General features: G+C 40.5%; 1 protein-coding gene across 2 annotated transcripts in view; it reads left to right on the top strand.

The window, feature by feature from the left end:
- Positions 1–26,063, top strand: part of enox1 (ecto-NOX disulfide-thiol exchanger 1) — a 100,395-nt gene that overhangs the window by 44,049 nt on the left and 30,283 nt on the right. For both annotated transcript variants that reach the window (XM_061723300.1, XM_061723299.1), the window contains 6 exons: positions 438–482; positions 11,067–11,234; positions 12,220–12,426; positions 13,724–13,957; positions 17,730–17,942; positions 25,067–25,173. In XM_061723300.1, coding sequence (XP_061579284.1) covers positions 438–482; positions 11,067–11,234; positions 12,220–12,426; positions 13,724–13,957; positions 17,730–17,942; positions 25,067–25,173 — 974 coding nt within the window. The remainder of the gene's footprint in view (positions 1–437; positions 483–11,066; positions 11,235–12,219; positions 12,427–13,723; positions 13,958–17,729; positions 17,943–25,066; positions 25,174–26,063) is intronic.

The raw sequence follows: 26,063 nt of genomic DNA, 5'->3' as shown, positions 1-26,063 counted from the left end.
AAGACTGCATCTGTTCAAGTCTGTTAAAACAATAATTAAATTACTTTATAAAGCCAATTTTTTTTTGTTATACTATATACCTTTTGATCTGCCACAATAATGTAATGAATTCAAAGGAAAACACCTCAAGTTGAGGGCTTTTGTCTGCAGTTTTTAGGTTAGATTAAAAAAAAAGATTTTCATTAGATTCATTAATTACAGATCCTATTCAATTAATCTCTCAATTTTCTTAATCGCTTGACAACACTACTATTGACACACTTAAAAAAAACCACCTCATGAAAGCGTAAAAAGGTTTTACGATATTTGACTTCTTTTTTTAATTGGAGATGTTTCGATTGTACCGAGCCCAGCAAATGCCAGTGGGTAAACAAAATAAAAATCTGTGTGCACGGCTTACTAAATTCTGCTCTCAATTTTGCAATCTGTGTGTGCAGATTGCTCATGGACATCACTTGAGGTGCCTGGCCCACACCTGCGAGGTAAGTGCAGTGTAACTTAACTATACAGTCATACTGCTGTGAAGTGTGCTGATTAAAAGATGACACTGTGTATAGATGGATGGATGGATGGATGGATGGATGGATGGATGGATGGATGGATGGATGGATGGATGGATGGATGGATGGATGGATGGATGGATGGATGGATGGATGGATGGATGGATGGATGGATGGATGGATGGATGGATGGATGGATGGATGGATGGATGGATGGATGGATGGATGGATGGATGGATAGAAATACTCAAGAACTGGTTAGTTAGATGGAAAACTAGAAGCTAGATGGAAAATAAGTTTATAGCACAAATCACTGGATAAATATAACATTTTACTTATTTTGACGCGGGGCACGGCCTCACCTGCCTCCCCTGACTGCATGTCACTGCCCTTGCATCTCAAGTGATATCCATGAACAATCTGCACACACGGATTGCAAAAACTGAGAATACAATTGAGTAAACCGTGCACAGGGATATTTATCGGCTTTATTATTTTTTTTACCCACTGGCACTTGCTCCATATGATTGCTTGTTTTTCTGTGTGATCTGGGTTTTGCACAATTCTACTGGTAATGGAAACTCAGCAGGTCCTAAAAGACTGTGGCTTTGCATGGCTCCAAGCAGCAGACATAAAATTTGTAGCAGAGTCAACGCAAAGTTTAAAGTCTTGCCTAAGGACACTCAGTAGAATTACATGCACATCTACATCGAGCTATTGGCAATATTCCAGGATTTAACTGTTTAACTGACTTAACTGAGTTTATGAAAAATCCAAGTATGCATGGGCGGGACGGGAATTGAATTATTGAGTGAGGTGCGTTCGACTCCGTGACGCTAGGTGGAGCTACGCGCTCTTTCGCATTGGCATTCTTCCGGTTAGTTAGAATAATTAGTAAACAAACACAGCAAATTTGGAGCAGACGTAGAAGGATGACAACAACACACAGACAGCTCTGTGCATTTCGTACACAATTAAGCTTGAATTATGGTTCTGCGTCAAACCAACGCCAATGCAGTGCACACGCCGGCGCTGTGACGCCGTCGTGAACCTTCGGACTTCTCCGCCACTCCATTTCGCCGCGGTGCAGTACCCCCCGTGACCGTGATCTTTTCCTGAATGGTTTATCCGACTTTTTCCGGTCACAGTGAATCAAAGAGATAAGGACAACTATTGTGCAAAACACCAAAACAAAAAAAATCACACATACACGAAGAAAAGAGCCCTGAAAGTTCACGACTGCTTCAAACCGGAAACCGGAAATGCATTGCTACCAAGCGAACCAATCACAGCCCTTTCGGCCTGCGTGTGGTCTGCATGTGGTCTGCGTCGCCTCGACGCGTAGTTACAATTTTCGGGAGGTGCACGTCAGTGACGGCGTCAGTGACGGCGTCAGTGACGGCGTCAGTGACGGCGTCAGTGACGGCGTCAGTGACGGCGTCAGTGACGGCGTCAGTGACGGCGTCAGTGACGGCGTCAGTGACGGCGTCAGTGACGGCGTCAGTGACGGCGTGTGGTACGCGTCGACGCGTACCACACGCCGTAGGCACGGCGTCGTTTTGACGCAGAACCATAACTCAAGGTTAAGCTTGATCGTGTTGCATGTAAGATGTATGCAAAATCTTAAGTCCCGGAGCAGTCACTAGCTCGGCTAAGCGTTGGTTGCATATACATGCCGGATTAACTTGATTTAGGACCGCGTTAACAGACTCTAATAGCTCGATTTGAAGAACTTGACTACAGCCCGACTAAGGTGTATACATGGCTTTTAAAACGTCCATATCAGTCGGACTAAGGCAATAATTCGACTTTCTCTCAGTGCATGTAAACATACTGACTGATTCACAGCCCCTAAGTTGAGCAAGTTGACTTTCCAGAAGGGAAGTTTTGGGTTTGTAGTGAGCTAAGCCTACAAAGTCAACCAAACATCATTATAATTCTGGAGGTATGTTGAAATGTAAATGGGATACTGCATTTTAGTGTTTCACATGATGCATGAAGATGATGAACGTCTGTACATGATGCTGGAAAGACAAGATGTTTCAGTGTGTGGCTCAGTACTAACGAGCTGAAAACTGTTACAGTATACCCCCAACTATTGTGCTGGAATGTGACATACTTTGTTTCGTAAATCAATTCCTCTCACAAGTATGTAAACTGACACGAAGAAAATTTATAATGACAACTCAACTAAACTGTGTGCATAAATAGCATGATATCTAGTGGCAAATAGGCTCTAGGACAGAAATATGACACTGTCCCACTATCTTCTGCTAAACCAATCTTTGTGTGCTTCTTACTGATGACATAATTTAGTTAATAAAATCATTTGTTTTTAATATCTATCATGTCTCTCAAGGTTGTTTTCTCCAACTCTGACACAATGCCCGTCCTGTGAGACAGAAACATCTTCTGGTCCAGCCTGGTTTTCTATGTGCTCTTATGTTCGTAACATATTTTACAAGCATACATGTGAAAAAACAGACAAATTCAGATGTGTTAATAACGTTAGGTGCAGCTGCGGGTTTACCTGAGGTGAACTCTTCCTCTGCTTCTCAACATTTGTTCAGAAGAAGGCCAAGTCCCAGTCTGATGTTGGATTCAAGTGTACATTTGTGTAAACCCTCACTCATATATGTCCGGTGTTTCCTAACTGATGAGCTCTTTTAGAGTAATCACAGCCAGATGTCTCACAGCAAGGGTCACACAACCTTTGTCTTTTGTCAGTGTTCATTTGGGGGGGGGGCAGTTACAAAAGAATCCCTTAAGGCACACCTTTTATTCTGTCAGATCCCCTCTCTCCATTTCTTTGCTTTGGCTTTCATTTCTCTTCTCCCCGTGTGTGTGTTTTGTTTTCCAAACCGATATTTCTTCCTCCGTTCCGTCGCTGGCAGTCACAGCACCGCTCACAGTCAGAGAAATGGACCTGGCTCCACTCATTTTGGCTCCTGGAGAAGAGCTGTGAGCAAAACCAACCTTATGTGATTATGATGAATGTGTGGCACGAAGGTGTGTAATTTGCCTGTCTGGGTTATCGCTGACGGCGCTTTAATGAGTTTTCCTAAGACCTGAAGAATCTCTGGATGTATCCAGGCTGCACACGCTCAGATTTATGGTACATTATCTCTTTCCGGGTTTTTTTTTTTTTATTATTTTCCTTTCTTTTTACAAGCCTTGAGATCTCTGATAAAGAGAGTGCTGGGGTTTGTTTTTGTTTTTCCTCAAACGAGATGCTGCACATCTCTTCATCCACAGAGCACATGATGTGCTTTAAAAATATATCACCAGCTTTGTGGGAATGAAAGAATACCTTCTTAAGGATTTCATCAGAGGAGTATTTTTAACAAGCATAAAACCAAAACCTGTCAGATGGATTGTTACAGAAATAAATGAAGAAAATGTAAATGCTCGTAACACTTCCACAGTTGAGTGTGAGATCAGCAGGAAGTGGAGAGACTGCACCTGAGGGGCCAGTGTGCTCCACCTGGAGAGCCTCCATGTGTCTCCAAAGTTTGAATTTATCTGCCGTGTACAGTATTTTTATAACTGCTCTGAGAACTTGAACCTGTGCTCATCTCATCCTCAGAGTATGCTGCAAAATGAATGGCCAATACTTCTTGAGGTATTTTACTCTGAAACAAAAGGCCCACTGTAGATGTTACATTTCTACTCTATTAAACCACCTAACTTGGCACTTAAAGCTAATTATGAGAATGTGGGCCTGTTATTAAATGCAGATGATGTGATTTTATTAGTTCATATACTAAATACGTTTAGTTGCATATTTTGGCTGGAAACTGGATTAGCAGAAGAAGAGAGGCATTGAGCCAGTCCACAAATCGCTGGATCTTCACAGCGCCTCCTGCAGGCGGTGGGTTCATGTGATAGTCATGGGCCAGAGCCCAAAATGTCACTTGTCAGCACCACTCAAGGTGACCAAACTTGTTTATAATTTTTTGAAAATATCCATGTCTGTAGATGATATTTTGGTATGATAACCCTTCCTGAGTGGCAGCTGGTTCATAGTTATCAGCTTATGAAGTTACCCACCCCTTCAGAAAATGACATTTTAGATGCTGGTGCCTATCCTGGTTTAGACTCATGCACAGGATTTCTGTCAATGTTTCAATATTGTCTTTGGTATCATTTTAAAGGGGACCTTTAAAGCATTCATTCAAGCTAAGATGTGATACATTTACTGAATCCTTATGCTCCTATGAGTATTCCAATTTTTGTATTTTGTGTCTCTGTTTTTCCTAGATGACACAGGGTTAAAAGATAGTATATCATTTAGGTGAAAATTGTGTAAAAATGTGCATTGTTTAGAGTTTAAAGAGCTGCAGTGACCTCTATGTTGGTCAGAAAGATTCACATCTTAGCTTGAATGAATGCTTAAAAGGTCTCCTTTAAAATGATACCAAACACAATATTGTGAAACATTGACATATATCCTGTACATGAGTCTAAACCAGGATATGCAGCAGCATCTAAAATGTAATTTTCTGAACTTCATGAGCTGATAACTATGATCCAGCTGCCACTCAGGAAGGTTATCATACCAAAATATCATCTACAGACATAGATATTTAAAAAAAATTATAAGCAAGTTTGGTCACCTTGAGTGGTGCTGATATCTGGTCTGGAACATGGACTATGATGGTTCACGCGGCTTCCTCAAGCTGCGGGTAGAGACCAAAAGCAAGAGTATGCAAATATAAACGGCTGAAGGTGGGTTCCCCCGGAAGGTGACGAAGCTAATGGGACCATCCATGGGATGAGGAGCTCAGTCTTCCTGGAGGTACTCAGAGTTGGAGCAGCTCCTGTCCTGTACATTGAAATAAATCATCTGAAGCGGTAATGACCTCTGATTTTCGTTTCCCGCCCAGAGGAGGCGTTGCAATCATGTCTACCTGTGAGGAATCCTGGTGAGAATGTCTGCTTCTCCTGGTAAATGTTGAAGCTTCAGTAGCTCATAATAGCTAAGATTCCAATATACAATAGTTTGGACCTTGATAATGTGATGAACAACCAATTAATGTGATCATGGATGGATGTATTGATGTTCTTTCTATTGATCTGAATCTGGCTTCCTTGTATCTATGATGTTGTGTTTTTAGAGTCACATTGGAGAATCTGTTTGGGCAGGAAAAGCGCCAAGTATTTGTCCTCTACTGAATAAAGGTTGTAGTGTCTCCCATAAGGAGGGATAATGTTTTACTCCAAGCTAGCTTATGTTTGATGGTTAATCAGTTTGATGGGGATTTGGATGTGTCTGCTATAATGCAACACTCAGTCATTTTATGAGGTCACATTTAGGGTTCAGTACTTAAACAGTAGGTTTTTGTTGTTGTTATCTTTGCACCTTGGTCATTTTGTTCTTGTTTCAAGTGAAGATTCAAGCATAGGTGACGTGTAAGAGATTTACATGGCAGCATAGAAGTTATAACTTTAATACTCATACGATTCATATGAGTGAGATTTGAGAAATCCCTTAGTAATAGACAACAGAAAATCTTTGCGTGACACGTTAGTAAACACATTTCCGCAGTAAAGTTAGATCATTTTCAAGTTTTTGGAGCCATCCTCAGTGGCAACTCAGAGTCTGCAGGGTTTGTTGTTTGCACTTAGTTGTAAAATCCTTAGATTACATATTTGGAAATAATTATTTTTCAGAACAAACTATTTACCATTATTCAGTAAAGTAGAGATAAAATGATGTTTTTTGCATAGAGGTGCATTTTTATAGCTCTTTGCTCATGTTAATAACACTTGAAGCGCTTAACTTGACAAGCCTTGTTCAGGTTTAAAAACTGCTGCTTACAAATAAAAAAAACAGGACCCTTTCTTCAGAATTACAAATGACCCCCAAAAACAGGCTTCTGATTCCTGGTCAAAACAAAAAAATGTAAATTATTTCATGAATTAAAGCTTAGGTGTTTAAGCTCAGGGGTTTAAGATGTGAAGTGTAATTTTAGACCCCTGTCTGCACAGTTGCATAAAGAAATACTATATTATTTACCCCTTTTTAAGCTTGTTAAAGCAGGCAAAAATATTTCATTTTGACCCCAAATATGGATGGATGGATGGATGGATGGATGGATGGATGGATGGATGGATGGATGGATGGATGGATGGATGGATGGATGAATGGATGGATGGATGGATGGATTTGATGAACATCAATTCAATAGTTGCTCAAATATGGTCTGACATTTGAATCGGGTGGAAGAGAACACTATAAGATATTTAATTAAAAAAACACCAAAACATAAAGATAGTTAAACACTTGGAAATATTTCCAATCCTCAAGTTCAGGCTTATTGTACTGCAAAGTAATGCCCAGAATGCATCTCATTTTGTGTCCGTTTGGTGTTTTCATTTTCTTTATAAATGAATGAAAACGTTAACCCCCCGTATGTTTGGTGACTGTTTCCTCGAAACACTAACAGAGCTGTGAATGTTCAGAGCAGCAGAAGTAAAGACCTTCACAGTAGGCATATATAGTCTAAGTAGCCAAACACATTTATTTCTATTACATAACTACAGGTGACATTTGTCCTCTCTGTGTGCGACAGCTTCCCCCACTTAATTCTTCATGGTTTTGTGGCTGCTCGGACAGCGCTGGGAGAGCAATTCTTGCTGACATTTTACTCCACCTGCTCTCTTGTTATTGCAGTGTTGAAGAAGGGAGCATGCCGTGCTGCACAACCCTCCTCCAGCTTCCCCCGCTCTATTTTTACCCAGACAGGAGAAGCATTGCTCCTGTCGTCTCTGTCTTCTCATTGTTTATATTCCCCCTTCCTTCTCACTTTCTCCTTTTCTTGGAGAAAAGACATGCCCTTCCTCCCTCTGCCCTGAACAAAGCCTGTCCTTTCATCCTCTCTCATCAGCACATTCGTTATGACCCATTCTACGAGATGATTCATAATAGCAGGTCCAGGTGTTGCATCAGTGCATTCAGTCCATCGCTGCACACTTAGACGCTCCTAACGAGTGAACATACACTTTTTGTTGTTTTTCCCAGCCAAACAAGACTTGATAAAAGCTGCTCTACCAACAGTGCAGGTACAAAAAAGAAGGGGAGCTTCTTCCAGTTGTTATGAGAGTTATGAAAGGGTCCAAAATCCAAAGCAGATTTAGCCAACTTTTGGTCTGTACTGTATATATTAGGGGTGTAACGATACACTAATCTCACGATACGATACACGATATTGAGATAACGATACGATATTATAGCAGTATTTTTTAACAACCTTGAATGAGGAACATATGACTGTCTTTTATTTGAAAGACACAAAATACAAAACAATGCTGTGCATTTGCCCTATTGTTAGTTTGTAATGCTTTATAACTGTTTAAGTTTTAAAGACCAAGCCAAGCCAACCATTTTCCACAAACTGAACTAAAAGTAAATGTCAGGTTTGCATTATGCATCTTCAGTTTCATACAAGTAAAAATATTTTGCCACAAACTGAATAGTTGCTCTCATGTATGATGACTTGACTTTTTTCTTTTCCAGAGATTTAACAACTAAAATTAAATAAATAAATAAAAGTAAATAAATAAACTATGAAAAGTCCCAAACACAAAATGCAACATGACTGTTATTGATCTTCTGCCAGAGCTCAGAGCTTCACCTGCTCCAGCCTGAGGCCGTAAGGTGAACCCCGTTATCATTTCATCCTCACACCTTTGGGGACGACACAATCTTTACATCATAAAAAAGATTGATTTATCCTCACCTTGTGAAAATCCGCGGGTCCGCGGGTCGAGGTGAGGTCGTCACGTGCTCCTGCTGCACCAATAGGATGCGCATTACTAGTAAACAGAATATATTATTATTAACAACCCAAAGTTGCGCTACAGTTTGTCACCTACACGACACGTATCGTGACATTTTTGTTTATATATACAGTGTGTGTGTGTGTGTGTGTGTGTGTGTGTGTGCATATATATATATATATATATATATATATATATATATATATATATATATATATATATATATATATATATATATATATATATATATATATATATATATACATATATATACATATATATATATATATATATATATATATATATATATATATATATATATATATATATATATATATATATATATATATAAAAATCCATCGAGGCATTCATTTTGCTGTGCTTCAATATGTCTTTGTGCCAACACTGAGGGGTTCAGTCAAATCAACACTTCTGCTGACGGGTTGTAGGTGTGATAACAGTCGGCAGCAGGGTTCCTAGTGAAGACAGATGTTCACAGCAGTTGTATCAGAAGTAGAGACTATTTTTGAAAGGAGAGAAAAGATGGCCAGAGCATTTCTTTCAGTGATTGAAATACCTTTGCTGTTGTCTCAATTGAATCCAGCGTGAGTGAAGCTGCTGTCCCTCTGATTCGTTAAAGGTTGCTCATGAGAGAGAGGGTAATAATCCGTGCAATTAGCAATTAAAAGAGTAAGAAAGTGTTTTATGTTTCCCAAACATAAAGGTAATAGCCTGTTTGTAATGGTAAAAATGACCCGTCTGTATGCCTGGATGTACACAAAATGCCTCTTCAGTGTTTGTGAATAAGCTTCCAAGTGGATTTGGAGTTACAGCAACACACAAGTATCTGAAAATAGGAAGTAAAACATTGCTGAAACATTTTTCAGTGAAAAAGCAGTGTTCTAAGGTTTGCCTCATTTAGCTATTTTATCACATATAATTTTACACCAACTGTTGTTTATCTAAATTAGTGCTTTATCTGGTGGCACCATTAAAGAGTAATCATCCAAACCAAAGGCTTGAACCGGCCAAACTATCAGTTTATATGGTACCATTTAAAATTACATTTTACAACAGTCCTGTATGAAATTAAATACGGTACGCAGCTCCTACATCTGTCTACTCCAGATGTTTCTGCTCAAACACAAAACATTAATGAAGGATTACAGAACCTTGAAGGATCAAACCTGGAATGTGGTTTTACCTTGTGCATTTAAGCTTCTTTTTTTCTTTTTTTAAATCTTAGAAGTCTGTGTTCATATTATGGGTTCATAACCAACTTTTCAGAAAAACAAGTCAATTGTGCCAGGATTTAATAGTAGTTTATTTGAAATAATCCCCTCATGATTGTCCTGGTACATGTAGTAAAGATCTGCAAAGCAAAGACGACACAAGGATTAATGAATGTCAGGTACATATTTTAATCATGGTGTGTTTCATCTGATGGCATTTAATCAACAAACATGGTTTCCTGTTGACCTTTTGTTTTGGTTGTGTAGAAGGTTAGTCAGAATGAAGTACCTGCTAGTGGCCCGGTGGCTGGGACTGTTGCTCCACTGCAAGAAGCTTCCTGGTTATGTTTTGGCCCTTTTCCACTAGTACCACCTCAGCTCGCTTCTACCCGCCACGCCCCCGTCTTGCGCTTTTCCACTACGGGCCGAGGCGGGTAGAGCCGCGCCAAGCAGATACTTTTTCTGTAACCATTCTGCCGAGGTTCTAACCGGGCTGAGCCGGCACTATATCTGACGTCACCACCCTCCGCGCCACTGATTGGTCGGGGGGCCGTCAGACGTTTGAATCAGGAAGTGGCAGTCAGCGCTAGAACGACTCGCGGCTCGCAGTGATTTTATTATAAAGCGCAAACATCTGTTTGGTAATCCAACTCTGAGGTGCAGATGTTCATAAGCCTGGTGGCTGACGAGAGAATTAAAAAGGGATGTAGACGGGCGATAAGGAACGATCAGATCCACAGGAGCTCTGTTTTACTCTCAGCCGTTCGCGGCTCCAGCTGATTTCTCATCAGCGCCGACACGAACAAAGGTGTTGCGCAATGGAGTACGTCACAGCAGCTTCACCCCAACCTGCCCACTTCTCCCCTAACTGTGGAAAAACAAACGAGGACAAAGCGGGTAGAGGCGAGATGAGCCGAATCGGGCTGAGTAAGTACTAGTGGAAAAGCGCCATATGTGGTTTGCCTGGGTACGCAGGCTTCCTCCCACAGACCCCAAAACACGTGTACAGTCAGGTTAACCGGTGAATATGAGGGTGTGTGGTTTTTTTGTCTATATGTGGCTCCAGCGGCTCCGTGACCCTGAGTTGGAAAAAGCAGATATACCAATGAATGGGTGACATAGAGAAATCTGAAGAAAAGAGAGAAAAAAAGACCAGGAGAAGCTGACAGTGGATTTTGTGCAAAATCCAACTGTCCTTTTTGTTCCATTTATTCAAATAAGTGAATGTGAAAACCTCCAAATACATTCAGCAGGGATCTCATACTGTAATATTGAGAATTATGCAGTGAGCTCTATGAGTCACATCGTTCACCATAATGGTCGACTAAAATCTTGGAATCCAATTAAAAAAGCTTTTGTTGTTTTGTTTTTATTGACTTTTTTTAATTACTTGCATGAGATGTTTAGTCTATTCTGCATCGTTCTGTATGGAGAAACAATCTTTAAATACCAGCAGGCTGCAGATTAATGCCGCCCCCCCATTATTGTACAGTACCTGAGGAAATGACTGATCATCTAAACCTGTGTGTTCTCTGTTGTCGTTCCGTCCCAGACTCCCTATGTATCCAGAGATTTGACCCCGGCCTGGGCCTCCTCGCACCCATGAACCCCATGATGGCGGGCATCAGCCTGGTCCCACCTCCTCCCGTTCCCCCCGACCTGCCTGTTATCAAAGAGATTATCCACTGCAAGAGCTGCACTCTCTTCCCTCAGAATCCCAGTGAGTAGCTCTTGGCTGTGTTGATGAGCTGCTGTTGATTGATAAGATTATTTCTGCTTTAGGAAAAGACATAACTCATGGACTCATAATTATAAAACACAAACGTCAACCTGATGCAATGCACGTGTTCCCCAGACTACTTATGTTACATCAAAGAAGCGATAGGATTTGCTGGTGTTTTAAGCAGTACTCGAGTTGTAAAAAAAAATCAGGGGGGATGGGGGATTTTATCATATGGGGACAGATAATTTGTGCTGATTACAAATAATATAATATATTACAAATAAAAGCACTGACCAAAACACCTGCAGAAATACTGCAGGAATGACATAGCAGCAGTTAAATGCAGTCTTCTGTAAGATTTAAATATCCACTGGGCTTACATCAAATACATCAAAACACAACAATAAAAAACACTTTTCTGAACTTATCAATATGACTCTGTCCTTCACAGGATAAGTGAAATGGATCACTGCAAAAACTCAAAATCTTAACAAGAATATTTGTCTTATTTCTAGTTAAAATGTCTAATTTTAATTAAAAAAATCTCATTACACTTAAAACAAGACTCATCACTGGAAAAAAAAACAATTTTCTCCTGTTTCAAGTAGATTTTCACTTAAAAGAAGTAGAAAAATCTGCCAGTGGAACAAGATTTTTTTGCTTGTAATAAGAAGATAAATCTTGTCCCACTGGCAGATTTTCCTACTTATTTCAAGTGAAAATTTACTTGAAACAGGTGAAAATTGTCAAATAAGTTATTTTTCTGGTGTTATTTTTCTGGTGATGACTCTAAATGTTGAAATAGCAGTAAAACAACATTCATTGATGAAATGACATAAGGGATGGAAAGGGGGGATGGCAGTTTTACAGGGGGGATAATTTTGACTGTTTTTATTTCAGGGGGGGATGCCATCCCCCCTCATCCCCCCTCAACTCCAGTACCGGTTGTAAGTCACCTGCGGTGATAACGTCTTTGTTACAGATCTACCACCTCCATCGACAAGAGAGCGTCCTCCAGGCTGTAAGACTGTGTTTGTCGGAGGCCTGCCGGAAAACGCCACGGAGGACATTGTCAGGGAGGTGTTTGACCAATGTGGAGAGATCATCGCCATCCGCAAGAGCAAGAAAAACTTCTGCCACATCCGCTTCAGCGAGGAGTTCATGGTGGACAAGGCTCTCTACCTGTCAGGTGGGAAAGGATTTAGTGTTTCCTGAGTGATTCCTTGATCATTGTGCGTGAACAACTCAAAGAGGTTCGCTAACACATTCCCACGCAATCTCTAAAGTCAGACGTTTGTCTAGACCGACGTGCTGAACGTCTGGAGATATCTGCGACTCCACATCCGAGCTACAGCCCATGACAAAAAGGTCTTCTGTTGGAAATGCCTTTGTGTAAATTCACTTCATGTATTTTTTAGGGCCCGAGCACTGACAGTGCGAAGGCCCTATTATGTCTGTAGGAATTGTTCTCGTTTTTATTTTTATTTTTCAGATGAAATGAGGGCCTTTTTGCCGCCGTAAACATGCCCCAAAAGACACCAAATTTTGCACGCAAGCCAGGCCTTGCAAAAAAATGTGATATTTAATGGTTTGCATTAATGGGCGTGTCCTAACGGCTCAACAGCGCCCCCTAGAAAACTTTGTGCCTCAAGCCCCACAATACGGTTTGACATACATGCACGAAAATCGTTACACACCTGTATCATGTCGCAACTTAAAGAAAAGTCTCTTGGCGCCATGGCCGAAACCAAACAGGAAGTCGGCCATTTTGAATTAATCGTGTAATTTTGGCACAATTTATTGCCATTTCTTCGTCCGTTTCTTCGCCCGAACCGTAACGTGCACCCAGGTGTTATACATCAAAATGTGCGTCTCCATCCTGCGACGATGCGCATTACTTTTCTAAGTCAAAAGCGTTACCGTGGTGACGATAGACACCAAAAAGCGCGCCCCCCCATTCATCTGATTGGTCCATATTTGATAGTTCCTACTTTCTGCCATAACTTTTGAATGGTTTGATATAAAGAATCGTGGGTGGTGTCATCGGACTCGGTTTTGAGTACTTGAACATAATTGGTGCAAATAGGCCCCCCCTTTTCTTCTGAGTGGTCGATATTTCATAGTTCCTTTTTTCTGCAATAACTTTCGAATGGTTTGACATAAAAAGTCGTGGGTGGTGTCATCGGACATGGTTTTGAGTCCTTGACTTTTATTGGTGAAAATTGCATGCGCGAGGGCTTGGTCATCGCTGCTTGCAACTTTAATTTTATTTTTTTTTTTTATTTATTTGCTTTACACATACATACACACGTACACACACACACACTCTTGATTTTCGCTGACAAATCTATGTAGGTGCTCCCAAGATTTATTTTACATCGGTGAACATTCCCTCTCAAGTCATTAGTAACATGGTAGTGACTAATTTGAGCAGCAGCACGTGTCTGGGAGCAGTCTCACTAAAACTGTCCTTTTGCGTGTGTCAGGATATCGGATGCGTATCGGATCCAGCACTGACAAGAAGGACTCCGGCAGGATTCACGTGGACTTTGCCCAGGCCAGAGATGACCTGTACGAGTGGGAGTGCAAACAGCGCTTACTGGCCAGGGAGGAGAGACACCGCCGCAGGGTGGAGGAAGCCCTGATGAGGCCGCCGTCTCCACCTCCCATCGTGCACTTCTCTGAACACGAGGCGGGGCTTTTAGCAGAGAATCTGAAAGGTGAGCAGTATGAGGGGCATCTTCTTATAGTTGATTTTTAAACAAATATATAGCCTTATTATAGCAAGATAATCTTGAATTAGATGTGATGTATTCTCTGCTCTGGGTTCTCTGCTTCTGGGCGAGCCAAGATCATTTACCTGTAGCGGAAACCCCCCTATTTTTCATGCCACACTGGTCTGATTTTGCGACATCTATATGTAAAGTAGCAGATTATAACTTATTTCATAAACCTTTAAGAGATTTCTTAGAGTTACACACTGAAATCTGATCAATTCATATAAAGTAGTTTTTTTTTTCTTAATTTTAGGAATTTGCATTTAATTGATATTTCATGTCATTTATGAAATATCAATGTCATTTATAATATACAGTATAATTTAATACATTTCACTTATTATTTAAACCAATGAAGCAACTCTTAGACACTTGATTTATTTCACCACAAATGACTGAATTTGTATTCCTACATGTAATATTATTTAAAGTACTACTTCTTTTTTGACTCTCTATAGAATATATTTTACTCTCTTCTGTGTCTGGAAACCAGGTTTAAATTGTTACAGTATTATTGCTTCTTTGTGTAATCATCCTTAGTGCGTATTTTCCCCCACCCATTCTCTAATATCGAACATAAACAAGCATGTTTCCTCGCTGAATAACCTTTTCCAATTCATTCTTCACCTCCAAAAGCAGGGTAAATAAATTTCCATTCTTCCGCGACTCGTCTCTGTTCAGCGGCGTTTCATTGTGCTCGCTGTAATGTGACTGTAATCTGCCGCCGTGAATGAATGGGTCTTTATCAGAGCCGGGGAAAGTGTCTTCTCACTGGATGTGTTGCAGTGGGTATTGAGCTCATTAAATGCTCCATAATTCACTCTGATCTGCGCTAGTCAACGGCTCTGTGGCAATGTTCAATTATCATTAAAGTGGCAGAAAACACACTCGACGGAGGCCCACCGAGACCTATTTATAACTGAGACCCGAACGCGGCTTGCCTTGCCGCTAGAAAAGTTGAAAATCAAAAATGACTTTTGCGATCAGCAACTGCAGTGCGGTTCATGAAGCCATGAACAGTCGCAGACCTCCAGAGAAAGATTTTAGTCCTCACTTCTTGCTTCGGTGTTTGTTTTGCCTGACTGAATGTTAAAGGTCCCATGAAACAGCTTTTCACATCCGTCTCCATGTGGTGTGATGTTGCATGAAACAGGAATTTACATAGAGAGAGTCAGAGCCGCTGGGGATGGTAGAGAGACTGCAGAGAAATACACTGGAGTAATATATATTTTAAATCAAATATGTTTTTCTTTGAAGTGATTAAAATAACCTGATAATGACAGATGCCACTTGTAGCGATGTCTCTCCCTCTCAGATGAATCATTTATCAGTTTTATTTGATTTAAACAGTCGGATATTCTGTTGTGCTGTTTTTACCAAGAAATGTGACCAGAATATCCTGTTAAAGTGGAAATATGTTGAGAAACAATCTCCAGTTTTAGAACTATGTGCCTTTACTGCTCTGTGTGTCGTCGTTTGTGTTGTTTCTGATGACACGTTTGGTTAAAATCTTCTGGTTTTGTGATTTTTTTCCCCTGGTTCTCTTTTGTTTATTCTGAAAAGCTCTTGTTCTTTTGTGTTTTAACCACACTCCCCTGTTCTGTATCCTAGTCAGGGTCATCCTTGTCTTATTTTTGATATTGCCAAAGTACCAAAACAGGAGATGGAGGAGCTGTTTGCTAGTTGTATGGTCATTTCCTTGTTTGGAACGGTACGGTAATTTCCTAGTTGTTTTGAATAGTTTTGGATTATTTACTGCCCGTCCACAACAAAAGCCACCACCTGGATTTAGCTAAGTTATCCCATTTATATAATATTATATAATAACAGCATGGATGATTATGTTTCAGCTGACGGCAAGTTGTTTAACCATAACTGATGCAGGGAGTAGCTTCTCATTTCTTAAACAACCGTGATGGAAGACACATCCTGTGGTCGTGGAAAAAATATGAATCTGTTTCAGAGGGGCCAAATTATTGTAACGCATCAGGCAACAAAAACCTGGAAGGAAAGTGGGGAAACATCATCTTCAAGGAAGAAATGTAGTCGGAAAAGATTATCGTATTACAGCGGCCACTGAAACGTTTGGTGAAAACAAATTCTAAAAAAACAACAGTAGAATTCACGGTTATGTTTAATAGTGAAACTAAGAGCATTTCCCCAGACGCATGAAGGGACTGAGTCCAAACAGCTGTGCAGCCTTAAAGAAAACCACTCATCACTGAGGCTAAACCAAAAAAAAGGCTTCAGTGTGCTAGTGAGCATAAAGACTCAAAAAAGAGTGGAAAAGGGTCATGTGGTCTGGTGAGTCCAATCTGGGGATTTTGGGAATGTTTTGGAGAAGACTTTGCCCAGCGGTCCGACTCTCCCAGTGACGTGCGGTGAGGTTCATGGTTGGTGAGGCACTGACTCCTTTAGTGTCAGATTTACAAATATAGAAACCAAAAAGGGTAGCTTATTCAATTGGCTACTGGTTATTTCATATCTCATCAGCATTCTTCACACAAAAACACACGGGCACACACACGCACGGTACATATTACAGATACGTAAAGGTAAGAAAAAACTTGCATTTGCTCTACACCCTCCATGTGTTTGCTGTCGCAATTCTACAATTCATACAACATAAATGAGAGTATAGACTGGTGTACAAAACCACAGATTTAAATTTGGACCTTTAGTGAAATATTCAGTTGTTTTTAAAATGGTATATTCTGATACTTTAATCAATTTAATACAGATTTCTCAACAAAAAGCATGAAAAGAAAAACAAAGAATATTTTATTTAGGGGCAAAATGTAGTTTTGCCCCTAAATAAAATACTTTTATTTTTATTTTTAAAATAAAAATAAAAAACGGCATACATTCTATTGTATTTTTCTTAGTCTAATCTCTTTTTTATAAGATTGAAATTAAAAGTGTTTGCACCCGTTGGCTCACGTACACCCCCTTCAGTGCGGCAGAGTATTGTCTGCCACACCATGTGCGTTTTTCACTGCGGTTTTATTGTCCATCAGCAAAACTAAATATGTTACTAACAAACATTAAACTTTAATTGTTAAAGACATAAGCCAGACTGTGGGAAATCAGGTCAAATAAACGTATCTGCAAACTTTATATTGGCGACATGCAGAGATACGGCAACCAGCACGGGCCAATCGCACGTATCAACCCAGTTTGTGATGGATTGATCAATCAGAGGTGAGGCTCGGCTCGCTGCTGCACCTCACGTTTCAGCCCCGTATTTGAACAGGAAATAGGCAAATTCAGCGATTCTGACTATAAAAAATGTTCGAAATTACATACATAAAGATCAGTGGACAAATATTAATATAAATTTGATGTTATCATTTTTTTTTTTTTTACTTGTCATGATGACAGGTGAGGCTCTGCCTCACCTGCCTCCCCTGACCGCACGTCCCTGGACTCTCCCATCATCAATACAAGATACTGGTGAAAAGTGAGTGCAATTCAGGACGGAAGTAATTGTGAGTTTACAGAAACCAAGTGGAACGATGCCGCTGCCAGTGTGTGGCGTAGTCAAAGCTGTAGGCAGTCCAACCAAATATTAGTGTGTGAATTTTGGGGGATGGGCAGTGTGTTTTACTACATATTTTCCTCTTTTTTTTCCTGCCTTGCAACCCCTGTTACGCAGATGCTTTCAGTTCAGGCCAGTCTGACTCTATTTCACCCCCGGCCAACATTGTCCCCACAGAGGACCATAAGTTCAGCGATGCCACGGGAGTGCTGTTCACCTGGATCGACCGCGGGGAAGTCAACCGCAGGACCGCTAATCACTTCTACTCCATGATCCAGTCGGCCAACAGCCACGTCCGCCGGCTGATGAGTGAGAAAGCTCAGCACGAGGAGGAGATGGAGCGCGCCAAAGAGGCCTTCAAGAACGCGCTGCTGGCTATACTAACGCAGTGTAAGAACCCTTTTATTAAATACCTCCAGTCACACTGAGAACTGACCAGGCAGATGCTGCTTCGGCTGGGAAACACCTTCACAATAATAACTGAGCTGTGCAGTTGTTCAGGTAAGTCCAGCTCCTCCGAGCCTCTTATTCACACAGTTAATGATGTGAACAGGAGGTTCAGGCTTCTGCATGTGGAGGACAAATGTTGAGAAAAGAAAGACAGAATGAAGCATCACAACTTCCGATTGGAACGCTGCTGCTGTAAAGAATCAGCAAGTTCAGATATTTATCTTCACAATAAACATAAAGAAAATTTACGTTTTTATCATTTGGATCTTAATCTAAAACTTAAAACTGCAGGAGATTACCAAGACAAGCGGCGTGACAGGTATGTGCTTGCACTGTTGAAAAAAACCAAACAAATATATCAAAATACAAAAGTGTATTTTCAATACTGCATGTAAGCCAATACCTCTATTTATACCAAATATTTTCTACAGTTTATACTTTGTGTTCCTGAAATTTTGATGTAAGAATGGCCGTAGCAGTTGGAGGCATACAGAGGATTGAGGCAGGGATCAGGTACAAACCAACCATGTGTTTATTCACCATAAACCATTGACACAGTATTCCACAGCAACATTACTCATGAGGTCCTCACCGCCGCCCCCCTGCTGTCAACTACGTCTTTTATGCTCTCCACCCAATTACCTTCCAGCCATACCGTTAACAAGAGACTCATACACTCAACTATCCATACACACACACATATTAATCAACAACTCTTGAATTACTCTTGAAATCATTTCCCATACTTGACATAAATTATTAAAAATACATTTCATAGTTGCTAAACTCCCCCCCTATTCAGTTACCCCATGGTCTGTCCCGGAACCTTTAAATTGGGTTCAGGTGCTCCAGGGACTTTTAGCCTAAACACCAGGAAGACATACAATACAAGTAACTGGAAGGTCTGACACAATCAATGACACAAATGAACTGTAGCTTCACCTCTTAAGTCATTGACCCTGTATGCTTCTCCCTCAGTCCCAGTTGACAGGCAAACCCTTACCCTGCGTTCACACTGAAAGCGTCACGTCATAGGCTGCCATTCATTTTCTATGAAAACGCGCGTGGAGAGGCAACGGGAGCAGCCGGAGCAGAGCGTCAATTTGAAGTTGAAAAATCTGAACTTTATGCAAATGAGCAGCGGCGACGCGGAGGCAGCGTCCAATCACAGACCCGGATTCCCGAAGCGAGAAGCCTCAATGCAGATTGTACTTTCATGTAAACACAAACGTACACTCATTCACATGCGTACAGGAGCAGAGCTGTGCACTAACAAACTTATTTTATCAGGAATTAATATATTTCATCCAGCAAACTGACATTTTTGCTGATTTGACTGCCATTTTTACCTGAACTGTTCACGTGAAACATGTATCTGATGGTTGAGGAGCTGGATGGTCCGAACTATTTTATTTGCTACATTGATCCAACGCAGAATAATTAAAACCCGTGCTTATTAATCACAAAACACAGTTTAATCATCATGACCAAATCCGCTCCGACCCAGTGTGTCAGTGATCAGCGCAGACAGACTGCAGCTTCGCCTGATTTATGGTTCCGCGTTAAATCGTCTGTGTAAGGTACGCGGCGTCGCGCACCGTACAGTACTTGTGCGTCGCCGCGTACCCTACGCCGTCGGCTCTGCGTTGGTGTGACGCGGAACCATAAATCAGCCTAGGCGGATTTATGGTTCACCGGGAGCAAGGGCTTGCTGGTGGTTGATGTTGATCCGTGGACCAAACTTGTTAAGGAGCATCAAACTCACTCTTATCTACATGGAAATAACGCTAAAATATAAAGAAAGCGTCCCAAAGTGTGATCCATGGTGAAATAGGAAACTGAAGATGTGTACGCTATATGTGTAGGCTGTTCCCACTGTTCCCTCCACTTCTGCAGCGCAGCTTTAGCCCCGCCCACTGCAGGCGTCGACGGTACATGCAGCTTTCAGTGTGAACGCACCAAGCAGCGAGATGCTGGCGTCAGGAGATTTTTGACTCTTTCAGTGTGAACACAGGGTTAGAAGTAAAACACACTTCACATACAGGTATATGTATAAAGCCCTCGATTGCAATTGATCTCTGATTACATATTGAAACTTAAAATAAAATAGTTTAATTTAAGATGATACCGTAGTCCAAATCAATAGATTAAATGATGCACATTCACTTTTGTATCACACCCTGTATGATTTATTTATTTACGACAAGTGTCGTTGAGCTACATGGTTGGTATTGCTACAGCATCTTTATGAGCTCCCGATTTACTGTTTATTTAATAATATTGGAGCACTGGATTTAATCAGAAATAAAATAAAGTTGCAAGGTCTTCACTCTGACTGAAAGTCGGTAATAACAGGGACACGACTACAATATGACATTTATACAGTGAATATTTACAGTACTGTCAGTTTCAGATTAATTTATTTAAGAGGCCAATTTGTCATTAACTGTTGGTTGGTCAATACAGTTATCAATCCATCCAACCGTCATCTATATGTGCTTATTAGCATGTGAAGTCTCAGGGATTTGCTGGAGCCCATCTCAGATCCCTACGGGTGACAGGCAGAGATACACCAGGAACAAAAATACCACCTTTTTGCTTCTAATGTTTTTTTATATCAGGACAAAAAAGAAAAAAACTCTTAAAAACCAGGTCTTAAGGTTAGGAAAGTACAGTCTCAGATAAACAACACATGACATATTGCTCTGCATCAGTCTTTACTGAATAAATAATAAGCCAAATGCAGAAACAATGTTAAAACGTAAGTGCGTCCCCTGACAGAGAACTTGTAGAACCATCACAGCAGCAAAAACTTGAAGTTCTGTTTTTTCTGAGACTTCATTTGCCTCACATTGTTGATCCGGTCTCTTCAGTTTGCAGGTATTTATTAATACGCAGCTTTCCTAAAAAATGGTCAACCATTTAATAAGGTAGAGGTCTTTTCGACTGTAACCGCGGTAACACGGTAGCCGTGACCTGTACAGTCTTTTAGTTCCTCTTTTATTATTTGTCACAGTTGAGTAGGACCCAGATGCAGGAGACGAGGAGGCAGGAGTTCCAATAACATGTGGTTTATTAACTTAAAACAAAGAAAAGCGCTGCTGAACAGAAATTACAAAAAACACGAAAGCTAACAAAAATCCAAAACCCCTGACATGACAAACGGCTGACCAGCAGGGAACAAGGGAAAGACAAGACAGACAAACACAGAAGGCTCGAGGACACACAGGTGCAGACAATCAGGGCAGATGGGAACAAGGGAAGTTAAGACATGACTTAAACACCAGGACATGGGATTTCAAAATAAAACAGGACGTAAACACAAAACACTGTGACAAGACCCAAAATTGTGACATTATTTCTTGAACCCCTTTGGGCCCATGAGCAGAACTGGCAACCCACTGCTCCTAGTCTAACTATTGATGGGTTAAAAGTAGGGAACAATTTCAGTGTGTTTCGTAAGATATATATACCAACAAATAAGGGGTTATTATTCCTGCCTTGCAGAGTCACTGGATGACTTAGTTTTTTTCAAGTTGAAGAAAACAAAGTATAAACGTTTTTTTATCATGGAATGGTGGACAAAATTGTTTGGAAAAAAGCATTTTAAGCCTTTCCAGATCCAGGGACAACAAAAGTTACTTCTCCAGCATCATTGCTGACGTCTTACCTCCTTTACATACAGTAGTATTATCACACATATAAATGCTCCAGACATGTAAACTGCAAAAAGAATCTGCTTTTATAAGAAGATCATATTAGCTGATGAGCAAAAACATGCCAACACACTCAATTAGAGCTGCTTTCGTTTTTTTGTGTTTTTAAAAAAAAAAAAAAGCATGTGTTGTTAACTTGAGATTGTATTTGGAATTGCAAAAGACCACATGGTGTTTTCTTATGTGGTAATATGTAAAAGTTTAGAAGTAAAAGGGTGTAAAATCTCCTTTTCACATGACTGTACATCACTATTCCCCTCCCATCATCCCCCCATCGCTGTGTCAGCGCGCTCCTGTTCCCAGCCTCCCTGCTGCAGGGTGTGGTGCAGCAGCAGATTACCGACGTGCAGACCATGAAGCCATTTTCACAACATCCACTTTTAAAGCCTGCCTCGATGCAACTCATTTACTCTGCGCGCATCTCGGCTCAGTCTCCATGACAACGATCTCCCATCCGTCTCAACATCAGCGCCGTGATCTTCGGCTCGCTGTGTGGTGGCAATTAGGTCTGCGGCACAGAAGTTTGAGACTCTGACATAATGATGCTCTGACCTTTTTAACAGGGCAGCTGAAAACACGCCAACACACGCGGTTAGAGCCGCTAAAAACGCTCACTATTGCATGTTACCCTGAAACAGCTCTGGTTCAACATTACTCACTCACCACCCCGTCTCAAAATCCTTGCATTTAAGGCTGCATTAAGGGATTTTTGGCAAAGAGAGGGGGATCATTTATAAGAACTCAGCACATTTTTGAATTCATAATACACAAAACTCTAAAACCATTAAAAAAAACAAGGATTTCACTTGTCAATAATTGAACAGCAGTAATGTCTGTGTCCATTTGATGACCAATAATCACTGTTCATTAGCCTAATTTTTGTTGCTACCAGCAACATAGTGAAACATTTACCTCTAAATGCTCAACCAAGACAACACTAGATAGTCTCTAACTTTGTCTCTTTAGAAAATAATCAAATAAAATTTCCCGAAGGAAACAGTAATTCTTGTAAACTCAATGTTAAATGGACACATTTCAAATGGACGTGTGTAAAATGAAACCATGGTAACATCTGTGTTTGTGTGACAGCCTGTGAGGAGCTATGGAGGTAGAGTTGAAGTGCAACAGAGAGCAAGCTGCTGGAACTTTGTCCTTGAATGTACTTTAACTTTAAATCTATTTCAAAACCAGCTTGAAAAAGGAAAAAAAAATGAAATATGAAAAACATTAGAAGCCACAAGTAACCCAAGTGTGAAGATGTACCACAGTTTAGAGGAAATATGGTACTTTTTAGACCACTTCATAGCTTTATCAAGTAGGATTACTTGTTTTAAATTAAAATAATGTCCCTCAAACTTGTTTAAAGTAGCATTTTTTTCCACTTCCACTTCCTTAGACCAGGTAGATTTTTCAAGTTGATTGGTTCAGTTTAGATAGAGGTTTATTTGACATGTTCATTCGTTTGCAAGGAGTATGAAGAGAGGGGAAAAGGGTAAGTACGGTTCATCAGTTTTTGTGTTTACCACATGCTTTGTCTTTATCACGCTTTATTTTAATGCTTTTGCCTAAAGGTTGTATTTCAGTAGATTTCTGACTTGAGCACATCGAGCTCACAGGTTTTGTCTCACATTGCTGGATTTTGCCTCATGGTTATTTTGTTTTTCCACCTAAAATATGTCACAGCTTTAAAAGGTTGAATGTCAGATCAAAACCTTTTAAAGGAAGCATTTTTTTGTAACGCAGGATGGAAGGGTAGCTTCACACCACATGGCAAAAGTCATATTCTTACCCAGACTTGCAATACGCAATTGCATTAGTAACTTTCAGTTACCTTAAAGTAAAACTTGGTAAATTAAAGAAAACAAATCTATTTCATCTTGGCTGAAAGGGTCATTCTGCACTGACAGTGATTCAGGAGGCAGAAACTGTGCAGGGAAAGACAAAAAAAAAGAAGGCAAATAGTTTCTCTAGCTTTTCCTGCAGCGCTTCTAAATCAATTGGCTAGAGTCCACCGTGCCTGAATAAAACCATGGTTACAAGTCTATTTGTGTTGCAGCCTCCTCTGCACAGCTCTGTGAAAGCAGAGCTTAAAGAGGAAGAGCACGGATCTGTACATGTTCTTATAGTTTTACTTTCTTAAAATTGCCACGTTCTGCTGTAAATACATACATTTATATATGACATCTCTTATTTGCTGAATGGAGTCTAAAAGTCTCCGTCTAGTCTTGATAAATGTTGCCTCTGTCAGTCGTGAAGGAAGTGAGGCTCCAGGTGATGTAAGTACAGAGCACTGGCCAGGAGAGAGACTTGCTCATCACATGACACACAGCTTCACAAGATCACTCCTGTTTGGTTTAACTTTTGGTGCATAAAACAGTTTATACGGGATGCGTTAGTTTTGCAATTTCCACCTCTGCTTTAAAAATTCAGGGGAAAAAAACAGCTTCCTCTAACCAATCTGACCCACAAACAAATGAATGAAAGCTGAGATAAACAGCTATTTAAAAACAACAACTAAATAAATATTAGTTCAAGGGATTAAACAGTACTTGGTCAGGTTTAGTAAAAACTAATGGCTTTCATTAAAATAGTCTCATACTGGATACAGTTTCCCTTTCACTGGAGTAACGTGCGTATGGCAAGTCCCATCCCCTCTGGATGTCACAAAATAAAATCCATCAGCCCGAATTCAATTATTTTTATTTTGTGAATATTTCTGCGGGACTTGGTTACAGTTGCTTGAGTTCAGTCATTTTAATTAATAAGAAAGATAAAACTCTTAAAGAATTCCTCCTATGTTCAAATATCCATTTGCGTGGGACAATTTAGCCCTGAGTATTTACTGTGCGTTATACCCCTGAATATCGGTTTCCCCAGAATTTCTGCAGCGAGGGCCGAGAGTGCTGCGTCAGCGCGACGCAAAGACCTGCATTTATTGACAATACACATGAAATCAAGTAGAATGTACTCAAATGAGCGAGGAAGCAGGGTTTAGGACTGGTCTGTAATTCTGCTCATTTTCTTGATGATTTAAAGTTGAGTCATAGCCTGATAGATCAGACCCCCGTCTAGAAACATCTACAGAGATGTACATGTGAAGCAAGTTTATATTCGCTAACTAGATTTCTCTGCGACATGAGTCATATATTATGTTTGCTAATCTATTTACACTGGGCAAAACTATGATGCAACCTGCTGCATTCCCCAGAATGTGGTCAGTGCATGTGCGCGGTCTCTCCTCTGTCTGCTACATGAGCCAGTCATGAGTCAGTGCTAAAGTGCTACATAAACGGCTTGTTCTGTCTTGACCCCCCCTCCTCCTCTTCCTCCTCCCTATTCACCTCAAAGTCGAACAGATCACCGCCGTTTTCACCGCCGCCACCAGGCAAAAGGCATGGGACCATTTCTCTAAAGCACAGCGCAAGAACATAGACATTTGGCGCAAGCAGTGTGAGGTTTGTATACCTTTTTCTTTTTTTTTCTCTGGTCTCTGCTCTCACTTCAGCCGACTGCTTTCTTTTCTGCTGTCACCTCTGAGTCTCCAGGAGTGAGCTGACAGACAGCCTTGTGTGATCTGTCACGTTCAGCGGCCCTGTTGTTTTGCTGAATGCTCTACCCTAACAAACAGACAAACAGACAGACAGACAGACAGCAGCCTCAGATCTGGGCCTTCTCTCCTTTTTTGCAGCCCAAGAGTTAAAACATCTGATTTCTTCAAGAGTGTGAGGCATCGCTGCAGGTTTTAGTATCTGATCAATTGTTCATCGAGAGTCAAATCAAGATAAGTATGAACATGAGAATACTCTGTGTCAAAAACAAAGGTAGGATTTTTCAGCACAGACAGCAACCGTTGGATTACGACGCCAAAACAAATCCAGTGTGTAAAGACATCCGAGTCGACTCAGTATCATTGCATTTTGTAATTTTGGTTGAAAAAGAGGTAAGAGAAAGTCTTAAGCGCACAAGTCTGATGAGATGTAACCGCCATGCGGCAGTTCCCATGTGAGCCCATCCTTTAATGGCTAGTGTTTGTGGTAAGTCTACATGTGTCTATAGCAATGCGCTGAAAGACTTAAATGTTACTGTTTTACATCACAGACACATGTCATGTCAGTCCATATGGATGTCCAACACAGTCGATACAGAGTCACCGGTCCATCTTAACAGGCATGTTAAATTTAATATATATATATATATATATATATATATATATATATATATATATATATATATATATATATATATATATATATATATACATATACACACACACACATATACAGCATATAGAGTACAGACCAAAACTTTGGACACACCTTCTCATTCAAACAAATGGGGAAGTGTG

The sequence above is a fragment of the Cololabis saira genome, chromosome 6 (assembly GCF_033807715.1).
Source record: "Cololabis saira isolate AMF1-May2022 chromosome 6, fColSai1.1, whole genome shotgun sequence".
NCBI lineage: Eukaryota > Metazoa > Chordata > Actinopteri > Beloniformes > Belonidae > Cololabis > Cololabis saira.
This window is presented reverse-complemented; position numbering and strand designations above follow the sequence as displayed.